The 23615-nt window shown below is 32.7% G+C and overlaps 13 protein-coding genes across 13 annotated transcripts; 5 read left to right on the top strand and 8 right to left on the bottom strand.

Moving 5' to 3' along the window:
- Positions 1-124: 124 nt before the first annotated feature.
- Positions 125-2233, top strand: NAEGRDRAFT_61882 (uncharacterized protein; the record flags this gene model as incomplete). The annotated part of the gene is made up of 1 exon (XM_002682820.1): positions 125-2233. One exon carries the CDS (start codon positions 125-127, stop codon positions 2231-2233), a length of 2109 nt encoding a protein of 702 aa, XP_002682866.1.
- Positions 2234-2700: 467 nt separating this feature from the next.
- NAEGRDRAFT_61881 (uncharacterized protein) lies at positions 2701-4212 on the bottom strand (the record flags this gene model as incomplete). Its single annotated transcript, XM_002682618.1, has 3 exons — positions 2701-2774; positions 2803-3970; positions 4075-4212. 3 exons carry the CDS (start codon positions 4210-4212, stop codon positions 2701-2703), a joined length of 1380 nt encoding a protein of 459 aa, XP_002682664.1.
- Positions 4213-4380: 168 nt separating this feature from the next.
- On the top strand, positions 4381-5700 carry NAEGRDRAFT_61880 (uncharacterized protein; the record flags this gene model as incomplete). Its single annotated transcript, XM_002682819.1, has 1 exon — positions 4381-5700. The coding sequence occupies one exon, from the start codon at positions 4381-4383 to the stop codon at positions 5698-5700; it is 1320 nt and encodes a 439-aa protein (XP_002682865.1).
- Positions 5701-6075: 375 nt separating this feature from the next.
- Positions 6076-7336, bottom strand: NAEGRDRAFT_77904 (uncharacterized protein). The gene has a single exon (XM_002682617.1). It carries the CDS (start codon positions 7229-7231, stop codon positions 6215-6217), a length of 1017 nt encoding a protein of 338 aa, XP_002682663.1. The 5' UTR covers positions 7232-7336; the 3' UTR covers positions 6076-6214.
- A 371-nt stretch (positions 7337-7707) lies between these two features.
- On the bottom strand, positions 7708-9909 carry NAEGRDRAFT_61878 (uncharacterized protein; the record flags this gene model as incomplete). Its single annotated transcript, XM_002682616.1, has 3 exons — positions 7708-8529; positions 8855-9693; positions 9846-9909. 3 exons carry the CDS (start codon positions 9907-9909, stop codon positions 7708-7710), a joined length of 1725 nt encoding a protein of 574 aa, XP_002682662.1.
- A 326-nt stretch (positions 9910-10235) lies between these two features.
- NAEGRDRAFT_29788 (uncharacterized protein) lies at positions 10236-10942 on the top strand (the record flags this gene model as incomplete). Its single annotated transcript, XM_002682818.1, has 3 exons — positions 10236-10558; positions 10659-10739; positions 10783-10942. 3 exons carry the CDS (start codon positions 10236-10238, stop codon positions 10940-10942), a joined length of 564 nt encoding a protein of 187 aa, XP_002682864.1.
- A 100-nt stretch (positions 10943-11042) lies between these two features.
- NAEGRDRAFT_61876 (uncharacterized protein) lies at positions 11043-13091 on the bottom strand (the record flags this gene model as incomplete). The annotated part of the gene is made up of 1 exon (XM_002682615.1): positions 11043-13091. The coding sequence occupies one exon, from the start codon at positions 13089-13091 to the stop codon at positions 11043-11045; it is 2049 nt and encodes a 682-aa protein (XP_002682661.1).
- Positions 13092-13174: 83 nt separating this feature from the next.
- NAEGRDRAFT_61875 (uncharacterized protein) lies at positions 13175-14722 on the bottom strand (the record flags this gene model as incomplete). Its single annotated transcript, XM_002682614.1, has 2 exons — positions 13175-14284; positions 14348-14722. 2 exons carry the CDS (start codon positions 14720-14722, stop codon positions 13175-13177), a joined length of 1485 nt encoding a protein of 494 aa, XP_002682660.1.
- A 144-nt stretch (positions 14723-14866) lies between these two features.
- On the bottom strand, positions 14867-15835 carry NAEGRDRAFT_61874 (uncharacterized protein; the record flags this gene model as incomplete). The annotated part of the gene is made up of 1 exon (XM_002682613.1): positions 14867-15835. One exon carries the CDS (start codon positions 15833-15835, stop codon positions 14867-14869), a length of 969 nt encoding a protein of 322 aa, XP_002682659.1.
- A 610-nt stretch (positions 15836-16445) lies between these two features.
- On the bottom strand, positions 16446-17507 carry NAEGRDRAFT_45436 (uncharacterized protein; the record flags this gene model as incomplete). The annotated part of the gene is made up of 1 exon (XM_002682612.1): positions 16446-17507. The coding sequence occupies one exon, from the start codon at positions 17505-17507 to the stop codon at positions 16446-16448; it is 1062 nt and encodes a 353-aa protein (XP_002682658.1).
- Positions 17508-18215: 708 nt separating this feature from the next.
- NAEGRDRAFT_77903 (differentiation-specific protein 35-2) lies at positions 18216-18897 on the top strand. The gene is made up of 2 exons (XM_002682817.1): positions 18216-18246; positions 18325-18897. The coding sequence occupies exons 1-2, from the start codon at positions 18222-18224 to the stop codon at positions 18789-18791; spliced, it is 492 nt and encodes a 163-aa protein (XP_002682863.1). The 5' UTR covers positions 18216-18221; the 3' UTR covers positions 18792-18897.
- A 337-nt stretch (positions 18898-19234) lies between these two features.
- Positions 19235-21769, top strand: NAEGRDRAFT_29622 (cycloartenol synthetase; the record flags this gene model as incomplete). Its single annotated transcript, XM_002682816.1, has 2 exons — positions 19235-20874; positions 20992-21769. 2 exons carry the CDS (start codon positions 19235-19237, stop codon positions 21767-21769), a joined length of 2418 nt encoding a protein of 805 aa, XP_002682862.1.
- Positions 21770-21846: 77 nt separating this feature from the next.
- On the bottom strand, positions 21847-23484 carry NAEGRDRAFT_61870 (uncharacterized protein; the record flags this gene model as incomplete). The annotated part of the gene is made up of 1 exon (XM_002682611.1): positions 21847-23484. One exon carries the CDS (start codon positions 23482-23484, stop codon positions 21847-21849), a length of 1638 nt encoding a protein of 545 aa, XP_002682657.1.
- Positions 23485-23615: the final 131 nt, after the last annotated feature.

Here is a 23615-nt window from a genome sequence, read left to right as displayed (position 1 = left end):
TCATAATTGACAATGAGAATTAATTGCATTATCCAATTATTGGAACCTCCTTTATCATCATCAATTATTAATAATAATTAATATGAATTGATGAAATAATTTAATTTTTGAATTTATTAAAAAAATGAGTAAGCACATGAATGTTTCCTTCTTTCATGAAGATGAAATTATTAATGATGAGGAAATACCTTCAAATTCCGTATCATCAACATCATTCGTTGCTCCATCATCGACACCCATCAAGAAGAAAAATTCCTACAAGAATAATCCAAATCACCCTCTGAGTAATTTAACGCTCACACCAACAAAACCCTCTCCTACAGTGGGGAAAATACTAGCCAATAACAGTGCTAAAAAACAAACACCTTTTAATAATGAAAATAATAATACCATCCTAAGCGAATTTCCATACCTACAATTAAATAATACAATGATTCAAAATAATGATAAGGTTGAATATAATTTTGAAAATGTATTTTTGAATTATAATAATATTATTATACCAAAGAACAAGCTGAGTGGTGATGCATCTTCATTGATTATGAATGAAGCTTACACTCCGATTTCACCTTCACATTTAAAAAAGACAAAACAAGGTGGGGAATTAACAGTTGGTGAAATTGAAGGAGAATTAATACACATTCAATCATTGAATGATTCACTGATATCCTTCTATTGTAATAGAGGAGGTGTCATTTATCCAAACATTATGATACCTCACAATCACAATAATAACAAGTACAATGGTATTATCAAGAATGACACTAATTACAAATCAGTTTATGACACTGTTTGTGAATATATTCAAACTGTCACTAATTACATTCCGACCTATTTATTCAATTCTACATATTACTACTCCAATGGAGATTCAAATACATCATCCGATATAAGTCAAAAAGGCGTTAAGTGTCACGATTGGCATCCTTATCTTATGAAAATTGCTGTAACATTTGAAGATGACTCAATTTATTTTTACAATGTTATTAATGAGGAATGGTCATGCCAAGTTTTGACACATGAATTCCAATATCGTGTTAATACTATCAAATGGAAACCAATTGTTCAAACATCTTCGAATAAGGATCCTAATACTTATACTGAGTCTATTCTAGCTGTTGGATGTGAAAAAGGAATAATAATATGGGATGTCAATAGGAGAATGAACTTAACTAGGCGTGGAGTGTGTATTTTTATTAAAACACCAACTAGTGTGGATCAATTAACGTGGAGTCCAGATGGTGAAATGCTTGTTAGTTCTAGTAAGCATGATGATACTATCAGAATTTACAAGTTCATTAATAACGATTGGACTCTCTTTGATACCATAACAAGATTGAATGGAGGTGTTAGAAAATGCGTATTTTTGAATGATGAACATTTACTTGTCAGTCATCAAAGTAACGTATTCAGGATTTATAATACATACACTTGGAACAATCAAAAGTGGTCTTCATTCAATAAGCCTATCCAATCTATTTGTTACAATTCAAAATACTTGTTCTTGACTGAACAAGATTCGGATTGCATTCATGTATTGAAGAATAATGGCTTATTTAAAAAGGTCGATAGCGCTGTCAATTACACTTACCATTCCAAAGTACCGCTCTCACAATATACCAACAATAATGTTGTTTGTTGTGGTACTATCAATCAAATTGTGTTAAATCACAATCGCTTAATTGTTTCATTCAAGGATTCACATTTACTCGCTGTATTGCAAGTTAATTTCCATCCTCATTTTACTTGTACTCCATTGGGTTTCATTAGAGGTCCATCTCAACACTTATTAAAGGATGTAAACCCTTTGCAGGCAGTGAATGAACACTACAATGAAAGCCTCATTAGCCCAGATGCCACCTCAGTTGATAGTAACACTAGTGGAAGCAGCACTAATATTTTTGGACAAGCTCTTGATGAGAATATTTCGAATTCATACGACTTGCAATTTTGGAACAATTTTACAAAGGGAAGTTTATTGTCTGTAGTCTGGAAGGGCATTGACAAGGACAAGCTCAGCATTTATCCATTCTATTATTCAACAAGTGATGACTATGGAAAACCAATTAGCATAGATAATAAGGAATGGAACGTCTTGTTCGATGAAAATAACCACTTTTACAGAAATAGATTGAACAAGAACTATGAAAGACTTTATGAAAATAATGGAGAGGATCAATCTTCAGTAATGTCAGATGACAGAGACCTGGATCATTCCAACATATTCCAGTAAAATTTTGGTTTATTACACATCAATTTTAGAAAAACTCTTTAGAGGAATGCTTGCGTTAGGTGAAGACGAATAATTGGAATAATCTTTCTTTTTAACAAAGGTGCTATCCGAATCTTTGACATTATCCTTCTTAGAGGTACTACCCGAGAGGATGTTTTCATGCAGATATCGTTGCATGTCAGTGGAAAATGGTTCTGGAGGAGTTGAACTGCAACTGCTCACATATGAGGTGTTGTAAACAAAAGAATCGTCAGCATGAGAATATAAATCTAAAGAGTCAGTCATTTTGCTGCTATTCAATAAGGAATCATCCATATCGTGTGATATCATTGGTTTCTTCTTACTGACACTTTCAAAGAAGTGATTGGATGGTGAGTTTGATTTTGAACTTCCATAATCTCTGAGATTTGAAATCGAGGAATTTAAATGGTGGTTTGTTTTTGGTGTTGAATGCTTTGACCCATAATCTACAAGTGGACTAGAATAGCCATATAGATTGGTAGATGAGTTGGTTGATAACCTTGTATTGTTAGGGCTCTGACTATTTGGTTTTGGAGATAGAGTTGCACTTTTTGAAATTGGCTTGATTGGAGAGTTTGAAGGGCTAGGAATTGAATTTGCATACCTAAACGATTCAGTGCTATTTGAAACTGTTGCAGTGGCAGGTTTAACAGGAGAGGCTGGAGGTGATTTCTTGAGAATGCTATTATCAGTATGGAATTGATAGTGGCTCGTGTTGTTAATCATACTATTGCTGGTCTTGGAGTGATTATTAAGGTCTGTCTCATCTATTGGTTGTTTGCTTGTGGATCTTGTGGATGATTTAAGAGAGGCTGTATTTGGGGAGTTTGTATTACTGACCTGGTTGGTTTTATCCCTATTTTGGGCTTTTAATACATCCAGTTTTCCATTCACTTCATCCAACTTTTTTAAAATTACATTAATCAATTCGGATTGATGCTCAATTACCGACTTCATTTGCTTACTCTCCGATATTAAAACATCCAACAATTGATCCTTCTCAAAGAACGAGGAGCTTTCGACCGACTTTTCAGTAATGAATGTATCATTACTGGCTTGTACATTTGGGTAGAGTTTTTGCATTTCCGTAATAGCGTCTGCATTCATATTGGCACCATATTGCGGTGGAAAGAATGGGTAATAATTAAAGTTTGGAAAGAATTGGTATGGATTTGGAAACATTGGAAATGGCTGAGGAGGTTGATGTTCCAGCATTGGGTTGTGTTTGTTACTGCTACTTTTCTTTGAAGATGTCTTTGAAGAGACAGACCGTGTTTGAGAAAGAGGAGCTTGTGGTGATGAGTGTTGTTGCTTTTGTTGTTGAGGAGAATAAACTCTCGGTTCTGGAATGGATTCTTCATCACTCTCCTGATAAAAGTGTTTCAAAATCTTGTCATGTTGCTGGTGTGAAGCTGCTTTCTTTGAGTTTTTCAATGATTCCACAAGTGGAGGATTAGTACTGAATGAATTGTTGGCCAATGGTGGATAGTTTGAATAATTACTGGCAGTACTTGTTATTTGACTCGTATTCAATGATCCAATTTCAAGATTTTCCTCCATCATCTTTTCATTGTTTTGTTGTTGAGGCGTTGTGGTAGAATTATTCAACAAGTCCTCTTCCTCATCATCGTCCACCTCAAAATATGAAGATAAATTATTACGTCCCGAAGATGAAAGACTAGCACCTCCTCTCACAATATTTGCTCCTCCTAAATGCTGATGATGATGCGAACCATTTTCATGACCACTTTGATGAAGGCTTCAGAAGAAGGAGCATGATAACTCTTCACTGAAGATGTCTGACTTGATCGAATGCTTACCGCACTAAATCCACTCCTATTAAGATTGTATGAATCATTTTCCCCACCCTGTTGTTGTTGTGATGCTCTCAAATTCTTATTATTATTACTAATACTACGTGAAGAATTGTTAAGGCCCGAAATTGGGTGTTGTTTCATTTTTTCAAATGCATAAGGCTTGATAAAGAGATGATCCTATCACTCAGGTAATCTTGTTATAAAATATTCATTGTCTAATCATGATCATAATATCGAAAATATTGAACAGTGTAGAGTATTGTGCTTCAGAGTTTATTTGGAATTGATAAAAACAATTATGATAAAAAAATGTTAGAAAATCCTGTTCAGAAATTAAAGAGAAAATTGGGAGACTTTTATAGGGTGAATCCTCATCTGAAAAATGTGGAAAAACCTTTGGATAAAACGCAATCTTCTTCTGATGAGGAAATGGTGTTAAATAATAATAACAAGGCTCACTCTACAACAACAAGTAATAATAATTCTAGTACAAATAATTCTAAATTAAATAATATTAATAATAATAATAATAATAATAATACCAAATTAAATAAGAGTGATAGTAAATTAAATGATAATAATAAGAATAACAAAGAAGTAAATAATAGCAAGGGAGGAAAATTATTTAAAAAAGAAAATATAAAAACAGAGATTATATCCGATAGTAGTAGTAGCAGTGATTCACCATCATCATCATCTCATAAAAATGTGGAAAAGAAAGTTGAAAAACCAAAAAAGATTGCTGGAAAATTATTCAAGAAATCATTTTCATCAAGTGATGAGGATATGCACTCTTCTTCAACAGATTCCGATGATTCTGCTAGTAAAGTTAAATCAAAAACCAAAGAATTGGTTTCTCACATTCATCAATCCAATGATGAGAGTATAACATTTAAAACTACTCAAGTTTCAAAAGCACAAGTTGAAAGTTTACTGAAAAACATTAAGAATGATCTGAAAGAAGCAAAAACAAACTCATCTCAACAAGTCTATTTGGTCAATTCACTAATGAGAGATGAAAAGTTAGCTTTCCAAAGAAATATTGATGTAAATTTACTCACTCTAGAAAATGATTGGTTTGATTTCAAGCCTCTTTTCCCATTTTTCTTTATACCAAAATATAATAATTATGATTATCTAGTTTCCCAACTGGGTCTATTCAGATTAGTTGATAACACTCAAAATATTACATATAATTTGAATTTGAATGGATTGCTTGTAAACTTTAATAATTTATTGGAATCAAATACGTTTAAATATTATGGTACCTATAGAGAACAACGTCCAATTTCAGTATTGGATTCGATTACAATTTTTGTAAAAATAACCTTTTTGGAGATTGATTTTAAGACAATAGCTTTCGAACTTGTACCTTACCATACCATTCATGTAAAGAATAATAGAGTATCTGATAATTCTGGAAAATTATTACCAACACAAATTTCAACATCGTTTTCTAGGTCCATTCATTCCAATCTATTCAAACAACATTTGAACTCTAATACTAGTTATGGAATTAAAGTATCCTTCCACTTAAAATCTGATCACATTTCAGAAGTTCACAAGGGAAGTTTAGGATTATCATGGGAAGATGATGGTGAATTGAGTCTTATTATGAATAATTGTTAATTATTAAAATTAGTTGCGCCAATTAGATCGCTATGAATTTTTAAAACAATTTATTCTAAATACTAATTTAGAAAAAATTAGTATTTTGATAATTAATAAGCACGTTCTTTTTACAACTCGAGAATACTATAGGCAAAAACCATTGTCTCAATGATTTTTTGGTTTAACAAATAATGTTTCATTGCTATTCAAATCTTCATGTATTATCGGATCCGAACGATCATTCTGCACTGAGTGATGATTTGATTTATTGACTTGATCATCATCTTTAACGGGAACAACCGTTTGCCCTCCAACAATAATCTTATCCAATTTAATATCAATATCATCAGAGGTTGCTCTACTATCAGAGGACATCATTAAATGATCCATAAAGCGATTAAATCGTTGCATTTTTTTATTATATTTAAATATTAAGGGAACAGATGAACATCAATACTTGTAATTGGAGAGATCTACTACCACATCAAATGAAGATGAATTATCTTTGCACAATGGAAATGGAACTTAAAGTTCAATCAAGTGGAATTTCTGTGAAAATCTCAACAGCGTCAACCATTATTGGTATTTCACTATTGGTTGTTGGAGTTGATTCTTCCTCCCTGAATTCCTCCTTTCTGACAATTTCTGAATAATTGGAAGCCACTTGTTGGGATATTTCATCTCTTTTTTGAATTATTTCAACATTTGCCACTTGTTGTGAGCTATTTCTGAATTCTAGAATGATATGATCTAATGGACCAAATGAAAACGTAACAACAACACAAAAACACAACATGGCAACCTTTTGAATGATCAAACTAACATGAAACAATGGGAAATACACAACTACTCCTAAAAAAGCAAGTATTAGAACTAGAACATTGAGAAGTGCAACGTAGAGTTGACCAAATGAAAGTATTAGTAAATTTCTGCAGCCCTTTCTTCTTTGCTCTGTAACTGGAAACCTTTGATTTAAAATTAATTTCCTAATCAGCAAGACAACAATTACCATATTAAGGAATGTGAAAAAAAAGGTTGCAATACAAGTGCTCACTAGGAAAGTTACTAAAAACACATTAGAAACAGCTGAAACAATCTTGAAGGCATGTTCAGATATCGTCAATTTCTTTTCTGAATCAAAAATAAAAAACACCAAAGCAAACAAAAAGGGAACAAGTAATATAAATGTCAAATTGAGTATTGCAAGAATGGAAATACTGGACCATTTGACCCCAAGTGCTGCTTTTTGGTTATTTGCATTCATTCTCATCCACTCATGTGCTTTGTTGAAATACAATTCATACAAAATCTTTGTAATTACGCTCTGACAATTGGTGTACATTACAATGGTCAAGAAAAAAAGTGACAACTCTGAACTAAAACTAATACAAGGAAAAATCACTCCAGAATTGAACAGTATTGATAAAGTTGTGCTCACCACTGAGAGTTGAAAGCATTCTTGCAATGCCAACACTAGCAAAACGACTAAATATAGTAATTTCTTATTGTACACCATTTTTTTGTAATTCATTATGAAAACAGTTAGCATGAAGAGTGATATGATTAGAAATATTATAAACCCGATAGAATTAGTTGTTAGGCCAACACTAGATGTTATTAATTGTTCTTTTGTGTAGGTTTCATTGTTATTGTCAGCTGCCATTTTTTATTTTGGAACTTATCTCTGTAAAACAAGTTTCTAAACCATCTCTTCCTATTTTGATTACATCGATCATACCACATCAGTTAGTGAGAGTGCTATATATCAGTACCGAAACTAGTAAATTGTATCAAAACCTGTTGATGTAAATTGTATCCATGGTTGTTATTCCAATATTAAGGGCCATTTAAAAACTTGACCAAAGCTTAATTTTGATTTTCATTAAAATAAACAGAGTAAAGTACTGTTGTACTAAACACACCTGAAAATACAAAGTGTGGTCAGGTCAAACACAATATCCAGCAAATTCCAATCCAATAAAAGTTTCACTCAAATATTATTTTAGGCACCTCATGAGATATAGATCATTTGTAGACAATAATATGTGAGGGACTTCCACATATTAATACATGTCCCTGTTTTCTATCAAATCTCATGTGATTTCCTCCTACATTTGAAAACTCATGTAAAATATTAAGCTTATTATCAAATATAGTTAATTGATTTCCCAAAGCAATCATATTTCCTGTCTGTTCCTCAAAAACAATACAACTGACCAACCAATCATGATATGGTATCTTGAATTTCTCAATTATTTGAGAGAAATCCTTATTAAATTTCAATCCTTCAATAACTCCTTCATTCCCCAGAGTGTGAAACAGTGTTGAATTCTCATCATCACAGAATTTGAAAACTTTTGACTCATTCTTTCCCCACAAACAAGGATGTCTAGCAAGAACACTTCCATCCTCTACTCGCAACAGTGTTACTTCCTCTCTGAATGGATGAATCACAAATAGAATTGAATGCTTAATGGAAATATCAATTTCAGTTCCCATCGATTCGACCCTCCATTTTGGATTTCCAAACTTCTGCAATTTCATAATTTCATCCAAATCATAGCAAGCCACTGAATAATCTCTCAATATTGCATAGATATAACAAGAGCCGTCTCTTCTTTCCTCCAAAATAAACTTATCTAATTCTGGATTTAATTTCAATGGCACTGATTGAAGCAATTCCTTTGTATTCATATCGAAAAAGAGAAGAGATGCATTCGAAAGCATGGTCCTTGCTATCATTAAATTCTTTGAATAGCACATTTCAAATTGTTGGGTTAGAATGGGACCAAACTTTTGCAAAATTTCAAACTTGTATGAAAAATTCGTAATTTTTGGTTTTTGCATCTTTTCAATGAATTTACTTTTCAGTGTCGGATCAAATTGATTTGGCCACATTGAATGATGATTATTTTCATTGAAAATTAGTGTGTGGTTGTAGTGTTCGTGTTGTGACATTTTTTTTGTTACTTTGGTGAACCTTGATTGTAATGGAAAATTGTAATCAGCAACACCAATAGGTATCTCAATATTGATACAGCAACACTTTGTAAAATGTTCAGTATGGTTTCGTATAGATATTATATAAACTATTGATAAATAATGGGAGTTGTTATTTTTGTAATTGTTTGAAAATTTCATTTCTATGAGTGTGTGCAGCCTTTTCACTTACATGATCGAAATAATAGGCAATACTTCTCAAAATGACAGAAGGAATGAATAAACTTGATGTGAACATATCAATCATTGGATAGTTGAATCTATTTACACATGGTCCTACACCAAGAGTAGCTCCAACAATTTGAAGGTAGGTGTCGAATGAGGAAATGACATAGAATTGAATGGAAGATTTCAATAAATTCTTTACAAGCATTGAACCTGATTCAATATAGGTTTGTAATCCAGAGAGACTTGACAAGATTGCACATTCCTTTGGTTTTGTTTCATTTTCCTTCTTGAATCCTTCAGTATCTGTATCAACAGGTAAAGCCAAGTGAACTCTAATATTAGTTCCCAATAATTCATTACGAAGAGCTTCAGCATAACCCTTAATAGCATACTTGGTTGGTGAATAAGATCCATATCCAACAAATGATGCAATTGAACATGCTGATCCAACGAAAATGACATGTCTATCAAATGCTCCACCACTAGCAGCTTCCAAATCCATCATTTTAGGAATAAATTTCTTTGAAAGCATGACATGACTGAAATAATTCAAATTCATTTGATATTTGAAATCCTCCATCTTTTGTGAGAGAATATATCCTGGAATTGACAATCCTTGGTTAATAAATAAATAATCAACATTTTCAATAGCACTTGAATATAAATGTTCAATCATCTTGTCAACTTGATCCTCATCACCAACATCACATGAATGAATAATAACTTCTTGCTTTCCTTTACAATATTCTTGTAATTCCTTCTTTGCTTGTTCCAATTTTTCTTGATTTCTTGCAACAATAATCAATGTTTTAGCCTTTTGTTTTAAACATTCAATACCAATACCTATATATTATTTTAAAATTTCATCATCATTATTAAATACAATAAATACAATTAATGTTATAAATACAATATTATAATAATATTATTATTAAATATAATATTCAAAATAATCATCATGATCGGAATGATTCAACACCATTACAAACACCTACCTAATCCAATACCAGTCGATCCTCCAGTAATTAAAACAGTTTTTCCTTCCATTGAATGTTTCATCTTTTTTCTTTGAATAAACAAGTAGTGAAGTAAGTGAACCACTGATAGAGCACTACCAATCACCAACATGGGTTGCAACATGAACGTCCACAATAAACTCATTTTTTTTTACAATAATTATTATCCATTAAATAATATTATTTAAATATTTAATAATTTATTAAAAAAAAATGATCAATAACAAGACGATCAATTCTGATGTTCCAAAAGTTCATGATGATAATACATCAGCAGCATCGGATCATGAACAACAACAACATGAAGGAAGATCAAACTCTAAAGAATTTGAATCATCAAGGAAACAAACTTCAATTCCACGTTTAATTATGTACTTTCTAATTTATAGTGCCATATTCTGGACATTGTACTTTATCTATCAATATAAGAATAATCAGGAATTTAAACAAAAATTTGTCAAGTGGTATTTGGCTACATTCCACGGGAAGAAAGAGGCTTCTTCTTCAGTGCTATCTGTTCCTAGTGAATTTAAAGTTGATTTTACTACATACAAGTTACCATACAAGAGTAGTGGAGGAAGTCATGCTAAGGATTATTTCAAATTTACACAAGAAGAGTTGAAACATTATAATGGAAAGGATGAAAGTTTGCCACTCTTGTTGGCAATTAAAGGAAGAGTTTATGATGTTAGGTTTGTATATATTTGTGAGCTCTCTTATTAATTGTCTATCTCATCAATTCTCTAAATAATGATTATTTCAATAATTATTTTATCAATATCCGAAACTTAGTGAAGGTAAAAGTTATTATGGAATGGAAGGAGGTTATCACTTCTTTGCTGGTAGAGATGGTACAAGATCATTTGTAACAGGGTATGTAATATTTCAATAGATTTATGGATACATTTTTAAAAAGTTGCTTTGATGAAGAAAAGGAGGAATGCACAAGTGTTCAATCTAAATATTCGGATTTCACACAAGAACAAATGCAAAGTATTGAAGATTGGGTCAAGTTTTATGATGATCACGAAAAGTACAAATTTATTGGAATTGTCACTGATCTAAAAGATCAATAAAAATTAAGTTGATGAAATAAATACGTGTATTTCTCAACAAAAGAAATGTTATCTCTATTCAAATTATCTTTCTCCATCTTCTTTTTGAAAATCCTATAATTTACTCTGAGGTAATTCCAAGTCTTTCTGAAATGACATTTAAATTCTCTCTACTCAAAATACCATCCACAATGAATGGTTTCTGTAAAATGACAACGAGAATGGCTCTCACTAGTTCATTCAAACTTTCGGCCTTCTTTGCAAGGTGAGCAAATTTACCGATTGGTGAATCAGAAAGTGATTTGTGAACAAAGTGATTGTAATCGAACATGCAAGCACATTCCACAAGTTGAGTGAAAATAATATTGAGCTTGTCCACATGACGATATTTTCGAGTGGCCTCACTTACTTCATTCTGTTGCTCTTGTTGATCTTCATCTTCGAATGGGTCCAATATTTTCCTCTCTGGTGTTCTCTCCAGACAACATGCATTATAAAGATAGAGGAAGAAATTGGACCAAACCAACAATGTTTTCTCCAAAGACTTGTACAACTCTTCTGTTTTCTGTGAGGACATACTATCTCGTAGCAAGTATTTAGAAGGATGAAGCAGGGATTCGAATACAAGTCCATCTGAAATATCCGTAATGAATTTCTTAATTTTCAACTTGCTGCAATGACTTGGTTCTTGAATAACTTGAAAGAATTGAACAGCATCCAGATTATTACTCGTTTTGGTCGAATGCTTGACAAATACTCGTAAAGCTCTATTGGCTAACTTGATTTCCATAGTTACAGATTGGCTTGAATCTGTTTCAAATCTAGAATTGAGTACTTTTAGTAATTTCATAGTGAGTGGTAAAAAACAGTCGTTGAGGTAAAAGTAGTTGGCTACTTGACTCTTCTCAATAGATGGATATACCAAATCAAAGAGTGATAAAAGTTGCAGACCTATTTGGTGTGAAATTCTTGTTGGTTTTTCCAGTTCTGAAGTGTAATTCTCAATGAATCCATAAAGCATTGGCCATAGCTTTTCCATCATTTCCTGTCCATACTCACTTGATATTAGAATTGAGTATCCTCTCAGTGATTTTGAGATAGGAATGGATTTGCTCTTCTCATCACTTGTTGAAGAATCATCCATGATGGAGTGAAGATTTCCATACTTTAAAATTTCAATGCAGTGCCTAAGGCATTCTGATTTCTTTCTTTCCTCCTGAGAGTATTCATTGAGACTCATATCCAATAATTTGAGTACGAGTTGAGAGGCCACTTGAGCCTTGGTTGTTGGAGGTTTCACCAGGGATTCAGCATCCTCCTCTGTGATTTGATCAGTCAAGAAGTGATTATTTACATTGTGTTTTACATAGTGGCCTTCCTCCTTAATGATTAAACTTTGATGTTTGGAGAGAACTTTCTGGGCTAGTTCTCGTAAAGGTTGACATTTACTCTGTGAAGTTGTCAAAAACTTGGTAAAAAAACTCTTAATGATCCACAATTTGATACTATTAGAAAATAGAAACAGCCACTCGCTCAACTGTTTCAATAACTCAAATTGACAAAAGAATACCAATGAAGCAAAGTAAGAATTTAAAAACTCTATAAATTGTTTCTTTTTTTCACTCTTCAATTCGTCAATCTTTTTCCCTAGTTTTTTCTGATATTCCTCATTTGTAAAATCCCCATCTGTTAATAAAGGTATTATAATTGTAGAAAACAAATGATTCACATTTTCCGAAAATACAGTATTCAATTGAAATTGCTTGAAAAGAACTTCATTAATGAAAGAAAGACTAAACTTGGATGAAGGTTTAGGATCCACTGGAATTCTACAAACTGGCAACAAGGTGTATTCAACAAGTAATTGTTGCATTTGTTCTGGTAAATCAATACTCGATTTATCTCCAAATTTTTCTCTTATCTGATTTACACTCATTGTAGAAATATCAAATGTTGATTCATCTCCAAAATCACGAATCAAATCATTGTTATCATCATTAATTGATAAATGTTTAACAATTTCATTCCGAAAATATGAACATAAATTATTAATTTGATCTGTTATTCCTCCCAGTAATAAATCATCCAATTCTTTGAATAGTTTTTTCCATTCATCACTTTTATCCTCCGATGATGATAATTCTTTGGCTGATGATTTGAGTTTTTTCATTTTTTTTGAATTTTAAACTTTTTTCGATTTATGAAAATTTAAAATTGATTTTATCTTTTAAAATTTAGAGAAAAAGCTTAAATTTATTTCTTTTCAGAATCAGACTTACTCTTCATGTAAACAATATTACCCACAGTAAAAATGATAAAGAAGATGATGATAAATCTCAAAATGAAACCAGCTCTCTTTCTCTTATCTCCAATTTCTTTCATGAAATCTTGGATGGTAGCGAAGGAGGTGTGATGTTCAGAAATCTTTGGATCATGTTTGATGGCACCTTGGAGATCACTCTTCATTCTATTGTCAGCTTCAACTTGATATTTGGTTGCCTTTACAATGGAAACATTCTTGGAGGCTGATTGAGATGGATTCTTCAAATCTTCATCTTCAATACCAAGCATATCGGCCAATTGAGTAATCTTACTGTGAATATCTTCGAGAACAATTTCAGCTCTTTGTTTTTGAGTCAATGACTTGTCGAGAGATTCCTCAATTTGAGGTCCTTGGTAGAGTGAGTGCAAGAAGGTAAAGTACAATTCAGCACGATCAACAAGGAGACGAGCAACCCATAATTTTCTCTTTTCCAATCTTTCAGGATCAACTCCTTCAATTTGTTCCAACTTTAAAATGTCTTCTTCCAAAAGTTCAATAGCATTACACAAATCAGTGTGGGCCTCCTTAGCATTTCCAAACTCGGTATAAATATGATAACGACGTTCCAATAATTCCAAAACCTTGATTCTAATTTCTTCAATTCCTGGATTTTCCAAAGATGCGTCTTGCTTTTTGTAAGCTTCTTCCAAAATTTGATTTTCCAAAGGATTGCTTGATGGTTCAAATTCAGTAGGTTGAACAATTTCCATACTACGTCTTTGTAAATCCATGAGAGTATTTGTAATTTCATAAACTTCATTTTCCTTTTCAATCAACTTGATAGTGTGTTGTAAACGTTGAACCATTTCATATTCAGTTTCAGTTTCATCATTTTCCTTCTTGGCATCATGTTGACTATTGACAATGACAATCAAATTTAATCTTTCATACATGGTTTTTAACTTTTCCAAGTCACTCTTTGCATTCTCAACATTTGAAAAGATGTGAACATATAAAAATGTTCTTTGAAGGAGAGCATTAACAATATCCCAGATTTCCTTTGGAATTGAATGACCGGCAATCTTGGTCAATGGTGTTTCCTAGAATTACACAAAATAGAATAATATATTATAAGAGAATAATTCAATTTCAACAACACCTACATCTCCTTTCATATTAAATTTACTAGCAGAACCTTCCAATTTTTGAATTAAACTATTTCCATCCTGAATAATCTTGCTAACATGTTCAAGATAACTCTCTTCAGTTGGTGTTGAACGAATAGCATCCAAATCAATTAATAAGTGATGTCCCTCAGCAGCTGGTGTTGTTGCTGATGGAGTTTCTTGTTTCTGCTCTGCTTCGGAGAATATTTGATGTTGAGAAAAGAAACGTGATTGTTGATAAATATTATTCATTACTCTCACTTGTTGGGTCAAACAAGGAATGTGTGTGGCACCGACACCTCTAAAGGCAGAAACTTGTTGTTTTTGAGAGGAGAGAGCGGCACGACGAATGAGAGCAAGACTTTTTTTCATTTTTTTTGATTGAATTTCTCAAAAAAGATTCAAGCTTTTTCTATCTAATTTTTTCTTTAATTTGCAAAACGCTTCAAAGAAATTGACATGTAGAAATAGTTTTTTTGATATATTTTGTTCTTGAAAGAGATATTAAGTCAATCATTAAGATATTATCAAAAGAAAAAATTGATATTGTAATTGCAGATTGTAATTACAGTATCCCTTCATGACCTCATCGATTGAACCGAATTGTGTGGAGAAGGATGGATTGGAGGATTTGATAGTTTGCATTTGAAACAAATTAGCATTGATTAATTCTAAAACTTCATTCACGGAAGATTCAAATGCTTCAATTGGGAGTTGTTTCAATTCACTGTACGATAAGTTCTCTTTCATTCCCTTATTCAATATTACATAATTGTTGACAAGTTTCTTTTGGGTATCTTTTGCAATGGAGGCAACATCATTCAATAAACTTATCGTATCACATGCCATGTGATTATATTGAATGAGCACATTATCGCATCTTTCAATTTCTAATGGAATCTTGTTAAAGATATTGTTGATAGTAAAGAAAAGAGAGGCCATGGAGTCAATTCTTCTTTCCTCTAAAAAGTTAGCCAATATTTCTTCAGTGATTGGTCCATTATTATTTTTTGCCTTTTCAATTAGATTAGTTCCAGTCACCAGGAATTCCAAAACCTTTCTTCTAATACATTCGAATCTTTCTTCCCTGATTAGATTGTACACAAATTGTCCCATCTTGAGAGCAGAGTGAGAAGCATGAACTGTTTCTCCTCTAAATATCTTACAATGTTCTTTCATCTCTGCAATAGACATGTCAGTAATCTTCTCATCACAAGCATCATCCACAATTGAAATGTATGCAACTATTGGAATGACAATCTCTGTGAAAAACTTTTCATCTTCCTTAACCATTGAATCAAAAGAGAGAACCAACCACTGTGCAAGATCATATGATCCACTGAAGGTATATTTGTTATTTCTGAATTGAAACTTTCCAACAAGTTGTTCCAAAAGAAGTTTACAATGTTGATCAGATTTCTTCTTATCTAAAGAGACGAGAATTGAGGATTTACTTTGATCGAAAGTGAGTTGAGTTGTTTGCATTTTGTTAGAGTGTGTTAGGGTTGTATTGTTTTTTTTGTGTTGGAAGATAGAGAGTTGAGAATACTGAGAGTTTAAATAGCTTGAAAATGTTTTCACATGTGAAAATAGATTTGTGCAAATTCGTGACTTCCCATCACGATTTGTTTCGATTTCGATTACTATTTTATTTTTAACTTGTGAAGATTAGAAGAACATTTAAACGTGCGTTGCAAATTTATTTGCTTGCTCTTAAGAGTGTGGATGAGGAGAGCTAGATCATTTCTTGGAAGGTGAGCTGTATTGGTGTGGCTGATGAATTCATGATAGGAAATAAGTTGATGACCAGCTGAGCTCGATACTCTGTCAATTAAATTTTGATGGAAATCAGTGGAGAAGGTTCTCAAAGGTTTTCTAAAGAGTTATTTATTTGTTATTTACAAGTGGTTTTGTTTAGATTGGTTTCATGATCCTTAAATCCAGCTATATCATGATTGACTGGTGCAATTAAACTATCTCAGTAAAATCTATTTCAATTCATTCTCTCAGACACTACACAACAAATGTGGAGGGAGAAATTGGGATTGATGAATAGTTCTCTGATGATAGTTGCTAAAATTATTCTAAACTAATATTAATTTTGAGAAGGAGTGGCAACTTGTTGCTTTTCCAACAATTTTCTTTCCTTTCTCTCTTGCTTTTGAGCTTGTTTTTCCAATTTTCTTTGAGCTTTGATCATTTGCTTTTCAAGTTTCTTTTCCATTTTCCAAGCATGCTTTTGTTCCTTCTTTTGGAGCTTCAACAAGAGCTTTTCATCAACAGTTGGTGTGACAATCTCAGCATTGTTGGAAATTGGTTCAGTTCTTACTTGTTGAACTGGTGGTACAGTATCAATTACTGGTTCAACAACAGGTACGTTAATTGGAGCAGTTGGTTCACTACCAGTTGTGACAGTTGAAACAGATTCTGGTTGAGTAGAAGCATTTTCTTGTTGCTTTCTTTGCTTCTTCAATGCAATCTTTTCAAGCTTGTATTGAGCTTTGAGTAACTTCTTTTCCAATTTAAATGCTTTCTTTTCTTCCTTCTTTTCAAGTTTGAGTTTAAGTCTTTCTTCCTTGTTTGGAGACGACTTAATAGTAGATGGAACATTTGGGTCAATGCTAACATTGGCAGGATGGAATGACTTTCTTAAAGATTTCATTTCAAATTTGATAGTCATGATTTGTTCCTTCTTCATCTTAATTTCATCTTTCAATAATTCAACTTGTTGCTTCTTTTCGGAAAGACTTTGGGATTGTTCTTCAGTCAATTGAAGCTTGACCTTTCTTTCTTTCTTTTCCTTTCTTTCCTTCTTTTCATGATTCAATTTCTTCTTCATTACTCTGAAAAGAATTGGTTTATCTTGTGGAATTTCTTGAATTAATTTCATCATTTCAGAAAAATCATTTTCATCATTAATTACATAAACTGTTTTTCTCTTCTCAGAAGATGGAACAATAGCCTTGATCTTGAAAGTGGACAATAGCACTTCATCAGAACTAGTAGCAGATGGCAAATCTTGAACAAATTCTCTAACAGATTCATTCAAGTCTCCGAAATTAATTAATTGGAAAACCTTTTCAATCTTTTCCTTGTTTTTTCTCATTATCAATTTTCCAGTAAGAGTAGTATTGTTATTATTAGTAGTTGTGGACATTCTAATCGATTGTTTTAGATTATTATATTAATAATTGTTTGATTTGTTTTTTTTGTTGTTTTAATAAAAATGAAAGGGGTGGGAAATTATTTATTTCATTCTCTGCACACAAAGTTCACCATCTCTCCAATAATAGTTTTTTGTAAAGTTACAACAATTATATAGAGTGATAACTGCAAACTAATTTCACAATGTTGGAACAGAACTTCTAATATACTATCCAAAATTGAGGGTTTTCTTCAATAGGAGCGGCAAAATATCATTGAAAACTCCTTAAATAATTAGTATCGATGGATCTGAGCCATTCAAAGACAAATTTCAACACTAACTGTAATTGAAAAGTATTGAAGAGAGATTCTAATTGGTAATTCTTACAAATTCTACAATTGTATCTCTATTGATTAAAAAGAAACTGTTTGATCGTATCATTAGCTATCATCCTTGTTGTATTATGTAAAATTGAGTCATCTTTTCGATGGAAACTTTTCTGGTCAAATTCATTATCGATACTGTAACGACAAAATTAGTTTTTTTTAAAACTTCGTTTTGATGGTTTTAAAATTACTAGAAATAATGTGACACTTAACATCGGCTACAAAACAGGTGAAATAGCAGGTTTGTAGGCGTATTTTTGTAATCGAGGTTAACTGGATTGTAGGTATAAATTTGGACAAAAGTTGTTGCCTACATTTCCAGCATAACATAACAAAAAAAATGAACAACAAGACTATCGTTCCAGGTAAGCATCTCACTTGAACAATGTTTTCGCTTAGTTGTAAATATTTGTTCAATTTGCATTAATTTTTTACCGTTTCAGCCATGAGACAACTCGCTACTTTGATCAAGAAACACCCAAATGCTAAGATCATGATTGCCCCAACCACCAGAAATCTCCACAAGCAACACAAGACTCCAGGTTTCTTTGATCAAGTCTCTGGTATCTATGCTACAACTGGACACAAATTAGACATGAAGCCATTCGAATTCAGAGAAGGTGAACCATTGTGGTACTCTAACTTCTTGGGTGGTATCATTATCTCCGTCCCAGTCGCTATGGGCTTCTTTGCTTGTTTCTTCAGTTTGTTCTGGTACACTTTCTTCGATTCACAAACTACTCTCGGTAGATCCAACCCACATCCATTCCTCAGCATTAAGAATGGTTCTGATTCTCAAGCTACTATTAACCCACTCTTCAGATTCTGTTACCCTTATGGTCCACAAGCTTCTGACTTTAAGATGCTTTTCTGGAATGAATTGAACAAGGCCAAGAAGCACGAACTCTAATTTCATCAACTACTATAGTACTAATTGTATAATTCTAAAAACGGGCCCCCTAAAATAAACAGTAATTAATAAGGGTGTTATACTGAACATACGGCTCTAGCTCTTTAATTTTATTGTTAATACTACTTTTTAATCGATAGTACTGAAATCCACTACGAGCAAATGATGGGATTATTGTGATGGTTAAAAATGCCACCTCATTTGCCATATGGCGATTTTTAATAAACTTGAGGAGGACATCTTTGATTACATTTCCGAAGCAACAAAATATTAACACAAAAATCATAAATCCCTTCAATTAATTATGTTTGAAAATAATTTTTAATATCTTTACAAAACTACAGCGCGGACAACATCTAGCGAACCACTATCTTCCTCACATTCGCCATTTGTGTTAAATTCGCTGACCGGTCTAACATTTTCAAAAAACACAGAGAAAAAAAATGTCAATCAATCTTAACAAATTATTGGAGGAATTTAAATTCGATTCCTATGACTATTCCCAATCCGGTCCAATAGAATGGAGATTAGTCGTCAAAGAAGGTCGTCAACGTTGGATTCCATTCCCACAATCTTTATTAAAACAATCGGGAGAAGAACAATCAAATGTTGATAAACACTTGTTAAACAAGCCTTCAAATTTTGAAGATCCAATCACTTATATTAATAATCATCCTCTTGTTGTGGGTACAACATCAAGTAATATTAGTTCCACCAATGATGATGACCAAGCAACTACTAATGCCGATAATGATGACAAATTAAAATACATCTTTAATAAGAGTAATAATTATATAATTAATTTAGATGAACATCAAGTTGATGCTAGTATATTGAAAGCTATTGATTTCTATTCTAGTGTTCAAACACAAGATGGACATTGGGCCGGAGATTATGGTGGTCCAATGTTTTTATTACCTGGTATTGTGATTGTGTTATATATTTGTCAAAAGAGATTACCTAAACCATTTGAATATGAAATTGTTAGATACATCTTGTCTAAACAAAATCAAGATGGAGGTTATGGACTTCATATTGAAGGTCACTCAACCATTTTTGGTACAGTTTTGAATTATGTTGCATTGAGATTGTTGGGTGTTAGTCCAGATCATTCATGCATGAAATTAACATTGGAATTCCTTAGTAAGGAACCTGCTAACGGTGCTTTGGGAGCACCACAATGGGCTAAATTATATTTATGTTGTTTGGGTTTGATGGATTGGGATTGTATTGATCCAATTCCATGTGAATTATGGTTATTACCTGATTGGTTCCCATATATTCAACCAGGTAAATGGTGGTGCCATTGTCGTGTTGTTTATTTACCAATGGCATACTTGTATGGTATCAAGAAGGTTTATGCCAATGCTGAAACTGATCCAATTATTTCACAATTGAGAAATGAATTATACGATCAAGTCTCCAAGACAAGTTATCAAAATCAACCTTGGTCAAAGTATAGATCATATGTTAATCCACGTGACAATTACCATCCATTCACTCAACTCTATTCTAAATTTGCTAGTGTTTTGACTGTTTATGAAAAGTATATTAATTTCTCATTCTTGAGAAATGCTTCATTGAAGAAGTGTATTGAACATATCAAATATGAAGATAGTGTCACCAATCATATCTGTATTGGTCCTGTCAATAAGGTATTGAACATGTTATCAGTATTTTTCAGTGACGGATCAGATAGTGAACTTTTCAACAAACATTTAGATAGAGTTTATGACTATTTGTGGTTATCTGATGATGGTATGAAATTCCAAGGTTATAATGGTTCTCAATTGTGGGATACTGCTTTTGCTTCTCAAGCTATTTGTGAATATTACAAGAGATTCAAGAACCAAGATAATCAAATTTCATGTCAAGGATCATTTAAGAATGAGCATTTGAATTCGCTTTTGAATGCTTACAACTTTATCAATTTCACTCAAGTCAAGGAAGACGTTCCAAATAGAATGGAATATTATAGACATCAATCTAAGGGTGGTTGGCCATTCTCTACACGTGATCACGGTTGGCCAATTTCTGACTGTACTGCTGAAGGTTTGAAGGCTGTTTTGACCTTGTACGATTTGTTCAATATTAAGGGAACTCAAACCAATAGCTCTGAATCCAATTTACAAAACATTGAAAAACTCAAGACACAATTACAAGAATACTATGGAAAGAATGAAATGAATCCATTAACTAGTGATGAATTAATTCTCAGTGAAGAAAGATTAACAGATGCTGTCCGTGTCATTTTGTCCATGTTCAATGGTGGTACAAATGGTGGTTGGGCAACTTATGAATTGTCTCGTACACACTCATGGATTGAAATTATCAATCCTGCTGCTTTGTATGGTGAAATTATGATTGACTATCCACACACTGAATGTACAAGTGCCTGTATTACTGCCTTGTTGCAATTCAAGAAACACTTCCCACAATCTCCATACGTTCCAATGATTGATGATAGTATCAAACATGCTATCAAAGTAATTGAAGGAAAACAAATGGAAGAAGGTGGTTGGTATGGTGGTTGGGCTGTCTGTTTCTGTTATGGTACATGGTTTGCCACTACTGCCATTGTCAGTGCTGATCCAACACTCAACTATGGTAATTCACAAGCTTTGAAGCGTGGATGTGATTTCATTGTTGCCAAACAAATGGAAGATGGTGGTTGGGGAGAAAGTTATCTTTCATGTGTGACTCACCGTTATTCACATGCTGAAACTTCACGTGTTATCAGTACTGCTTGGTCTTTACTCGCCTTGATGACTTCAAATTATCCAAATCTTAAGGTTATTGAAAAGGGTATCTATTGTTTGATGAGAAAACAATTACCAAATGGTGACTTCCCACAAGAATCCATTTCTGGTGTTTTCAATCACAATTGTATGATTACCTATACAAACTATAGAAATATCTTCCCAATCTGGGCTTTATCCATGTACATGAACAAGTATCACTCTAAATTAGTTCAATAAATTTTGAAATTTCTTTAGTTTAATTAAGAAAATCATAAACCGAACTCAGAAAAGTCTTAAATTTATTCAATGAAAATCTATTTATCATTGTTGAACTCTGAGTAATCTTCAAGATTGATAATATCGGTTGCAATTTTGTCTGTGAAATATCTATCGTGTGAAGTTGCAATGATAATTCCAGGGAAATTCATCAATGCTTCCTCAATCACTTCCAAGCTAGGAAAATCAATATGATTAGTCAATTCATCCAATACCAAAATTGAGCATTTTTGCATGATTATTTTACACAATTGTACCTTTCTTCTACATCCAATACTCAATGATTTCAATGGTGAATTCAAGTCATGCCAAGTATAAACTCCAAGATTACACAATTCACTGATAATCTTTTGTTTTGTTGCTTGAATGCTAGAATCTTCCATCAATAATTCAATTGCTGACTTGTCAAGTATCAGATTTTCTTGTTCCTGATCCAAATATCCAATCTTGGCATGCTTACTGATAGTAACAGTGCCACTGTCAGATTCTGTCAATCCCATCAGAATATTCATTAAGGTTGTCTTGCCAGAACCATTTGGACCTTGAATAATCAATCGATCACCACTCACTAGAGTAAACGAAACATTTTGGAAAAGTGGTTTGTGAGCAAAGGATTTAGTCAAATCAGAAACTTCAATGCACAACGAGGATGAAACAGAATTTTCATCAAATTCGAATGAAATTTTGTTTCGTTCTTGAATTAAATCTATTCTGTTCTCGAGCAAGTACTCTTGCTTTCTCGTAATTTGATTAAACGCCTTGGAAGTACCTTTGTGAACTCTTTCTTCCTGATTATTGTAACTGATTTTATCCCTATTTTTGGGATCTCTCAATTTTCTGGCTTTCATTGAAGAGGCCATTTGAATTGACTTTTGTTTCAGATTTTTCAATTCCTTTTCTTGGAATTCACGTTCTTGAATGGCTCTCTGACGTTTCTTTTCCTCCTGAGCAAGATAGTTTTCATAGCCACCTCTAAAGTGGACAAACTTTTTCGTATGAGGTGAAAGTTCTGAAATTCTATTAGAAACTGAATTAATCAAAGTTCTGTCGTGAGTAACCATCACGACTGCTCCATCATATTCCATTAAGAAATTCTCCAGCCATTCAATTCCCTGAACATCAAGATGATTCGTTGGTTCATCCAATAATAAAATGTCAGGTTTCACAATACTTAATGCACACAGAATTGACTTGGTTTTCTCTCCACCGCTCAAACTTTCAAATTCTTGCTCCAATAAATCGTTATTCAATCCTAGAAGTTTTGTCTGTTGATAAATTTCATCTCCAATAAGAGAATTCAATTCATTGTACCATTCCTCAGAAAGTGGTTGTAAAGGTTGATCTAGAAATTGTTGAATATCAGAGTCAGGGAAGAATTTGAGCATAGTGATAATTGTTGGTTCATTAGGATTGGTGATATCTTCAAAATGTTGAGGTAAGAAACCAATCTTTCCCTCTATTTCAATCAATCCTGTATATTCGAATAATTCAGAATTCGAATTTTGTTGTTGCGTACTATTCAATAGACGAAGAAATGTGGTTTTGCCACATCCGTTCTCACCCACTAGGGTCACTTTATCACCTCTTGAGAGTGAGAAATCCAATTCGTCGAATAGACTCTTCTTTCCAAATGAAAGTGTTAAACTTTCAATTGTAATCTTAATTGGATTTTTCATGTTTGCGTTGTTGAGTTTGCTTGTTTGTTTTTGTTTTGAATTCAAAGGATTGCAGGGATCAGTTTTATATTCATTCACTTGCTTTCATTTTCAAGATTGAGTTGAAACTGAATATGAATTCTTTTAATAGA

Source organism: Naegleria gruberi (assembly GCF_000004985.1).
Source record: "Naegleria gruberi genomic scaffold NAEGRscaffold_2, whole genome shotgun sequence".
Lineage (NCBI taxonomy): Eukaryota > Heterolobosea > Eutetramitea > Acrasida > Naegleriidae > Naegleria > Naegleria gruberi.
The sequence above is the reverse complement of the archived record's forward strand: the minus strand, read 5'-3'. Positions and strand labels throughout refer to the sequence as shown.